The sequence below is a fragment of the Eucalyptus grandis genome, chromosome 2 (assembly GCF_016545825.1).
Source record: "Eucalyptus grandis isolate ANBG69807.140 chromosome 2, ASM1654582v1, whole genome shotgun sequence".
Classification (NCBI taxonomy): Eukaryota; Viridiplantae; Streptophyta; class Magnoliopsida; order Myrtales; family Myrtaceae; genus Eucalyptus; species Eucalyptus grandis.
The window spans coordinates 19,398,335-19,407,515 of NC_052613.1; the positions used below are offsets into that span (position 1 = coordinate 19,398,335).

The 9,181-nt window shown below is 38.1% G+C and overlaps 1 protein-coding gene across 1 annotated transcript; it reads right to left on the bottom strand.

The window, feature by feature from the left end:
* Nucleotides 1–218: 218 nt before the first annotated feature.
* LOC120290557 (peroxidase 3-like) lies at nucleotides 219–8,918 on the bottom strand. Its single transcript, XM_039306852.1, has 3 exons — nucleotides 8,799–8,918; nucleotides 7,203–7,408; nucleotides 219–621 (listed from the first exon to the last, which is right to left on the bottom strand). Exons 1-3 carry the CDS (start codon nucleotides 8,916–8,918, stop codon nucleotides 219–221), a joined length of 729 nt encoding a protein of 242 aa, XP_039162786.1.
* Nucleotides 8,919–9,181: the final 263 nt, after the last annotated feature.

A 9,181-nucleotide genomic window follows, 5' to 3' on the forward strand; every position in this document is an offset into this window, starting at 1 on the left:
GAACAAGAATTGCCTCTAGAGGAGCTTTAGCTTGTTACTTCTCACATAAAAATTTGCATCACATTACATCTATATATTAGACTTACATAAATAACCCAATATAAATCTTGCACAAGCATACCTATTGCCACGGGCAAATGATCCTCCACCTACTTCTTATTAACCATATGCTCTCAAAACATACACATGACCCAAAAAGAAACTACAAAGCCTCACACCTAGTTAATCACATTACATTGCTTCCGGATCTCGCCGTCGCTCCCCATAGGCACCTGGAGCGCGCCCATCTGCTTCATCAACTGCCTGAACTCGGTGAAGAAGCTATCCTGGACCAGCAACTTGTCGATGATCTTGCTCGACTCCTTGTCGCTCAGAAGCATGGTGTCGGATTGGAAGAGGCCCCAGTTTGGGTTCAAGGCTGTGTAGTAGTGGCTGTTGAAGGAGAGGGGGCTTCCGGGGTCCATCGCGACGGTGGTAACGTTATTGGAGTGCGTCTTGCGCTGGGCCTTCAATTGAGAGGTGTAGGTCGGGTCGAGGGAAAGGTCTTGGTCGCCTTTGCCAGTAAAGTTGTAGATCCGGTTGCTGAAGAAGTCGCAGTGCCCGACCCCAATGTGTGCCCACCTGATGACCCAGAAATGTAGTTTATACTTAATTAATTAACAAATTAATTCAACTGCTCTTCTTATTTTGATTAGTCGTTAGTTTGTCCTCGTGTAATGTCAAGTGAATGTCCAAGTCTGAGTCTTGTTCAAATCGAGAAAGCTTGGGTGTTTTTGATGGAGTGTTTTTTTTTTTCACTTGTAATGTCAACATGCTATGTTTCTCTCATTGGGAAACCAAAATCTATATAAATAGGAAATATTGAAATTACGAATACTGTGCTCTGGTTGCCCATCCTATATAATATAAAAAGTGGGGTCCGACTTACACCGTTATTAGTTGACAATGATCGTATCATTAGGATAGTAACTTATTTGTGAAGTAACTAAATAAAAGAATTCTTTGTAATTACACTCCGTTACACCAGATAAAAAGAATGCGGATAATTTCACCACGGACTTCAATGCTATACTTTGGTTTGTTTGGAAAAAAAAAAAAAAAGATATTCCATTATATATTTTTGAGTGAGACAACCTAATACAATTATTGTGAGCAAAAGTATGGCCAAAATGCTAAAACTTGACATAAATGGACACTTAAGTGCCAAAAGCTAGTGACACTTTTTTTTTTTTTTGGTAAGGTAAATTTTTTTTGGTAAAGTGGAAAGTGACACTTAAGTGTAAGTGTCATTTTTTTTGAAAAATTGGACACTTAAATATCACCTCCAATGAACCTCGCAGAAAATCTTACGTGGTAATTTTTATTAATCTTGCTCACTTGTGTGACTCACTAGAAAGCTGACTTAGCAAAGAAATGCAAAAACGACGTCATTTTGGCGTGGATTTGAATTTTAATATAAAAATTCATTAAATTAAATATAAAAACAACTTCTTTTTTTTTTTTTTTTTAAAAAAGAGGAATCAAGAGGATGAACAGTTGGAAGCAGTTGAGGGCTCCGCCCACATCGTCACCAACTCCCCGCCGTCATCGGGAAGGGCCGGCGACGGTGAGGGAAGGGTTGGCCTGGCCCTTCCTAGCGATCTCGGGAGGCATCGGTGGTTAGGGTTGAGCTCTCAGCCACCTTCAACTGTTCATCTTCTTCCTCCCCTTTTTAATCTCATTTTAAATTTAATTTAATTAAGTTTTATATTAATTATTTATACACATTATCAGCAAAATGATGTTGTTTTTGTATTTGTCTAATTATTTATCCGGGCTAAATTAGTTAGATGGACTAAATTGGTACTAATGTAGAAATGTTTAAGATTAAATTGGTTCAATTAAAAAGTTTACAATTGAATTTGTACCAATGCAATAAGTTTATGATTTTTTTTTTGTGTACTTCTCCCGATAAGTTATGATGCCTATGTAGTTTTTATTGTCTATGGATTGATCACGAATCAAAATACGGTTGACTTTGACGTATTTGTGTGGTCGAAAATAGTATCAAAAGAAGACAGATGAATTTTTGCTTGATAGTCTAGTGTCGCCATGGAATGCTCCAAAAAGCTTTTTTTTTCCACAATAGTTTTGTTCAAGAGCATGTGTCGAGGAGTGTCAATGAGGTTACTAAAGTTCCACTAACTCGAGAAGAAAAGCTTTCAAAAGTGTTGAAACACACTCAAAAGAACGCCAATGAATGGTCTTGTCTATTACATCAAACCCAGTTAGCGACTGGTTCGGAACTGCCGCCTTCTCCGCCTTGTTGTATGCCGTCAAATCTAGCAAAATCGAGTCATTGCAACCTGTTGGGGTTGTCGGATTCCCAAAAACCGGATTCAACACTAAATCGAACCCCTAAAATGAATGCGGAAGACGAGCCCGGGAAATTCACACATATCACCGATCCTAAAGCACACCACAGAATCAAGCATACATTGTTAGCCACAGATTAAACACCAACGCTGATAAAAGGAAGAGGAAACGATCCCGTTCGATCCGATGACGTTGATTTGGCCTTGAAGGGAAGAGGGCGTCGCCTTTTCTTCTTGTTTTTTTCTTTTGGAGGGAGAGAGGGAGAGAAACGTACGTAATGTCAAAAGGTACGTTCTCCCCCTCTTTCCTCCCTTATATACGTCCCTCCAAAAAACAAAGAAACGTACCCCTTCATCCATGGGCCCTAATCTTGTGGGCCGGGCTTTTAGGCCCAACATGGGCGAACGGGCCAACTTAAGCCCATCACATAAAACCATCATCTCCCACTCGCACATGGTGGGCTAAACAATATTCTCTTTACCTCTCTTCAACATTCATACTGGTGAATAATCTGTGCGACCAGCATACTTTGAGAGCTCGTTGCTATGCATCTGTTAGGAATATATAGCAGCTCACAATGGGCATCACACTCTGAGTAAATTTAGTATGCAGTACCCTAGATCGATCGATCACATTTATATCTCTCTTGATCTCTTTTAAACAATGATATATATATATATATATATATATATATATATATATCTATATATATATATTGTATTCACAATTATGATTATCCCAAAAATAGTCATAATTGGTCGACCAGTGAACACAAAACTGCAATGTGATTTTCCAAATTCGATCTTCCTCTTTCCTTCAAACTCTTAATTTCAGTTCAGCTTGCTTTTCTAGAAATGTCCCATTAGATCGAATCAACGCATGACCATTGGCAACATCTTAAGATAGCAAACACTAAATAGAAATCTTGAGAATAAGTAAAAGTCATGAGGGCACTAAAATTGAGGAACTCATTTCCTCAAGAGTCTCACACGGCATAAAAGTTGAGATCAAACTTTTGCCACTCTTATTGGTCGTCTCATGCATACGTAATATGAAATACGTATTATGGTATTAACTCATTTTCCATGGAGCGTATGTCTACACCTTCAATACCGTACAAATGATAGTTCAGACATACCCAATGTCTAACTTGAGTTCACGTATCTACTCATTTACCAAATTCATCAAAACTCACATCTGGCATCATAGACAGATAAAGTAAAATATGTGGGGTATTTTACTTTCGGACATAGTAAATATTATGTCCTCATCTTAACACTCAGTTAAGGCGACAAATATATTTTAAGCTTAAGCTCTCGATTATCACTTAGATAATAAGCTTAAAAAAAGTCTCATCTCTATGTATCACACAGTAAATAGAGGCGATTACCCGTGTGAGTGGGCCAATCTTATATCTGTCCGACATACTTTCTCAACTTAAAGTAATGCACTAAGCATTAAGATGCATAAAGATCAAACAAAGATTCATAGGCATTAACAATGAAAAACAAAAGTTCATAAATGTGAACAAATCAGGGAAATTACAATCCAGTACATCAGACTCTACGCAATCCTAGAGATTTTACATGACCACAAAACACATCTCTGGATATTGGCTTTGCCATAGGATCTGCTACCATTCTATGCGTAGATATGTACTGTAAGTTCACATACTTTCGTGCAACCATATCTTTGACAAAGTTATACTTGGTATATATATGTTTGGTCTTGCCATGATATTTTGGATATTTGGTGTACGATATAGCTGCTTGGCTATCACAGTTAACCAACAATGGATTTGCAGCTTTCTCAATGACACAAAAATGATCCAAAAATCTCTTAAGCCAAACTCCTTCTTGTACTGATGCTGATAATGCTACGAACTCAGCTTCCATCGTGAACAAGGCTATACATGTTTGCTTCTTACTGCTCCATGATATGGCACCATTGTTTAGTAAGAAAGCAAATCCAGAGGTAGATTTCCTTTAATCTAAATCTCCTCCTCAATCAGCATCTGAATAGCCTTCAAATCGCAGATCCTTTCCTTGGTAATTCAACTTGTAATCAGCAGTTCAATTCAGATACCTCAGTACTCTCTTAACGACCTTCCAATGTGCTGGACCTGGATTGGATTGATATCTACTCACCATTCCAACTGCAAAACATATGTCAGGTCTTGTACACATTATAGCGTACATCAAGCTCCCAACAGCACTAGCATAAGGAACATGTTTCATTTGTTCCTTCTCTTGTGGAGTCCTTGGACACAGTCTATGGCTCAATCCTTCACCTTTTGCAATAGGAGTGTCTATGGGTTTACAATCTTGCATATGAAATCATTCAAGAACCTTATTTATATATGTTTCCTGCGAAAGAGATAACGATCTCTTCGAATGATCTCTTGAAATCTTAACTCCAAGAATGTATGCAGTCTCACCCATATCCTTCATCTTAAAGTTGGAAGACAACCAACTCTTAACAGTATTGACAAGCTCCATATTGCTTCCAGCAATTAGTATATCATCAACATATAATGATATGATCACAAATTGATCTTTGGATCTTTTGATATATACACAATGATCCTCATCTATCATTGTAAAGTCATATGCCATTATGGCATAATGAAAACGTATATACCATTGTCTTGATGACTGCTTAAGGCCGTATATCGATCTCAAAAGTCGACATACATTTTCTTCTTGGCCTTTCACTATGAAACCAGCAGGTTGTTCCATATATATTTCTTCCTCTAATTCTCCATTGAGGAAAGCAGTCTTTACATCCATTTGATGTAACTCAAGATCCATACTAGCCACTATTGCCAGAATAATGCGAATCGAGGCAAATCTCACTACAGGAGAAAATGTATCTTCATAATCAATTCCTTCCTATTGATTATACCACTTCGCCACAAGGCGAGCCTTATGCCTTTCTATCGAGCCATTAGCCTTTCGCTTTATTTTGAGAACCCACTTGTTCCCAATAGCTTTGCGTCCTTTTGGAAGATCAACCAGTTCCCAGACTTGGTTTGATTTCATTGACTCCATTTCCTCTTCCATTGCATGAATCCATTTCTCTTTACTAGGGCAATTCAGAGCCTCATTAATATTTCTTGGCTCATCCTCATCTTGCGGAGCAATCATAAAAGTTTCCCCTTCAATGTCAAAACGTCGACGGAGAATACTTTGGCGATTTGTTCGCCGTATGGGAGATTGTACACTTTGCACATCATTCCCCATTATGCTCCCACTTGGATTAGATAATGATGATGTCGTCTCATCATGTGGTTGTAATTGAGAATGAGTTGAATTCAATTCATCACTTCTCATATTACTCCCACTTGGACGAACTCCACTAATATCATTATCTTGATTCAAGGTTTCAAATAGGGAGTAATATTCCCCTATTTCGTCTTTCTTAGGAAATTCATCCTCTAAGAATGGGCAAAAGTACAGCCCAAGTGCCATAACTTGGCACTGGGGGACACTTAAGTGCCATAACTTCAAAATGGTACACTTGAGTGCCGGTTTGAGAAGTTAAATGGGACACTTAAGTGCCACTCCTGGCGAAAATCCGGCCAAATGGCTGACGTGGCAACTTTCCGGCAAGTTTGGTCCAAAACGACATCGTTTTGCACGTTGACATGGCGGAGAAAATGCAAAAACGACGCTGTTTTTGCATCGACGTGTAAATAATAATATAAAAATTAATTTAATTAATTTAAACTTAATTTTATTTAAAATATTCAAAAAATTAAAAAAATTAAAAATGGGGGGGGGGAGATCCAACGGGCGGCTGAAGGCCGAGCCCTCGCCGCCCGTTCGACCTCCCCCTCCCCCTTTTTTAATTTTTAATTTTTATAATTTTCTTAAATTTTTAAATTTTTTAAATTTTCTTTTTTAAAATTTTTTGAATATTTTAAATAAAATTAATTTTAAATCTAATTTAATTAATTTTATATTATTATTTAGACGTCGGACATGAAACGGCGTCGTTTTTTGCATTTTCTCCGCCACGTCGCGTGCAAAACAACGCCGTTTTGGACCAAACTTGCCGAAAATTGCCACGTCAGCCATTTGGCCGGATTTTCGCCGAGTGGCACTTAAGTGTCCCATTTTACTCCGATATTGGCACTTAAGTGTACTATTTTAAAGTTATGGCACTTAAGTGTCCCTCCGTGCCAAGTTATGGCACTCTGTGTCCCAACCTCTCTAAGAATGTGACATCCCGTGATTCAAATTTAGTTATACTCTCACTTTCCTGCTCACCTATGAACACATACCCTTTCGAGTGTTCCGAGTATCTTATGAAAATACTATTCTTTCTTCTGGAACCCAATTTCCTAAACTTGTGAGAGGATTCATGAGTATAGGCAGCATAACCCCGTGGCTTAAGAAAACTTAAGTCCGGTTTTCTACCTGTTCATAACTCATATGGAGTGGAAGTAACTGATTTGGAAGGCACTCGGTTAAGTATATAGGCAGCAGTTAACAACGCATCACTCCAAAAAATGATAGGTAAGTTAGCATGCGCCATCATGGACCTAACCATTTTCAGTAGGGTACTTGTTTCTTCTCTCCGCAACACTATTTTGTTGAAGAGTATATGGAATAGACAACTGTCTTTCTATTCCTTTTTCATCACATAATTTTCTGAACTCATCAGATAAATATTCTCGACCTCGATCGGATCTTAATGCTTTTATTTTTTTGTCTAATTGATTTTCTACCAGGTTCATAAACCTTTTGAAACAACTTAACGCTTCAGATTTATGAGAAATCAAATAAACATATCCGAATCCATTGGAATCATTTCTAAAGGATTTGAGTACTCAGGAATCTAACCCTGTCATCCAACAACCAGATTCTGCCACTCCAGAAAAGCAGACTTTGTTCCCAACAGAACAAACTTCTCCTGATACTGAATCAGATTCAGTATCTCTTTCTTCCTCTTCATCCTTCTCAATTCCTATAGTTGATTCCCTCCCTATTGTGCCAGTAACCTCATCAATATTTATGGCTGATCCTCCAGATGATGAAATGAAATCAAACTATTCTGAGCCAGAAAATGCCCAAACCAACAATCATGGACAGCATATGTCCATAGCATCAAAACAGTTCTTCACTATCGATGATATTCCTTATCATAAATGGCCAGAAAGACTTGAGGAATTTCATACTTGGTTGAATACTCAATCCATTACCAACCATGATATGAATGATGTCATTTACAATTTTGTTACAAGATTCACAGGCAGTCTCAAGCTTTGGTGGCAATCAATTTCTGAACAGGATCATATCCATTTCCTGATGTCACCTAATTTCGGCCATGCCATCACTCTCTTATACCATGTCTTTGTGGGAAAACCCACTGATCTCATAGAGATTAAAAGAAAAGAATTTTTCGAAAGAAAATGCTGCTCCCTGCAGAAGAAGCATCTAGATAAGCATTATCAAGTGATGCTTCAGCTTTTTTACCAAATTGGTGCCGATCCAAATTTAAAACATGTTTTCCTTACTTCCATCCCGAAAGAATTATCCCAAATGGTTGAAAGATCTTTCTTTGGAAAACAGAGGAGAGTACAAGATATTCCATTAGGAGAAATACAGCAAGAAGTCCATCTGTGCCTCAAAGAATTATGCTTGAAACGCCAAATGGTCCGTACCTACATCACAGATGACAAGCGCCTTGAATCAACATGTTCTCGCCAAAAGTTAAAAAATCAAATGCTCTAAGCAAGACTGTGATGGTACCTGTGGCAAGTATTCCAGAAAAAAGAAACATTACAAGAAGCTCGGATAAACAAATCCAAACATGGCTTCAAGCACTTCCGGAAAAAGGAGAAATGGCAATACCTACGCAAAAGAAAGGATCGCACAGGCCACAAGAAATCGAATCGTTGCTACATCTGCAACTAGAAAGGAGATTTTGCCAAAAATTGTTCTCAAGCAAGAAAAGGTCAGAATCATCTAATTCATCACATTGAGAATGAAACAAGTATTTCTCTTGAAAATGATGATATTGAATCCTTATTCTCTGCTGACGAAGAACCATCTGAACAAACTCTCTGTGTCATCCCCTTTTACCAAACTCCCAGTGAGACTGAGTCAGATTCAGAATCAAGACATTTTCATATATCATCCTCATCCCCAGAACCAAATCTTGACATATTTTCAAGTCAAACTCACTGTCCCCATTTCCCTGTAAAAATCCTCACTTCAAAGTTTGCCAAACCCATCACTGTTATTGCTCTCATTGACACAGGAGCAAATTGTTCAATATTGGACACCAAAGTTCTTCCTGAAGAATTATGGACTCCTTATATCCGATATTTTAACTCGGCTTCTGGAGATACCTTCTCCACAAATGTCAGAACCACTCCAGTAACTGTCCAATTTTTTCCTTAGTGTTCAATAACCGCAAAAATCTTTTGATCAAACCTCCCCAATAAAGACCTGATAATTGGGTGGGACATCATGACTCAAATCTCTCAGCTTCGCATCATTCCCGGAAAAGGTCTTCGATATAAAGACCAATTCTCTGAGTTTGTGAACATCCATAGACTCTTTTCCATTCAGATGAGTCTACTAGATCCAATCATGCAAAGGTTATTAGAATCTTGTTCGAAATCCCATTCGGAATTCGCTCAAAAGTGTTCTCATCCTCTGTGGGAAAATCCAGAATTCTTTGTTCGCCTTCCTATCAAGAAAAATGAAGATATAAATCCAACCAAGGCGAGTCATACGGGAATGAAGCCAGAACATCTGGTTTTAGCCCAAAGGGAATGCTCAAAACTATTGCAGCAAGGCCTTATTGAAATCTC

Excerpts from the sequence above, each read along its gene's own strand:
- LOC120290557 (XM_039306852.1), bottom strand. The coding sequence starts at position 8,918 with ATGGATGTTCACAAACTCAGAGAATTGGTCTTTATATCGAAGACCTTT. Across the intron at positions 7,409-8,798 it reads ATCAGGTCTTTATTGGGGAG|TTTGATTTCATTTCATCATC; the intron begins GTTTGATCAAAA and ends GGCTCAGAATAG. Across the intron at positions 622-7,202 it reads TCTGGTTGTTGGATGACAGG|GTGGGCACACATTGGGGTCG; the intron begins GTTAGATTCCTG and ends CTGGGTCATCAG.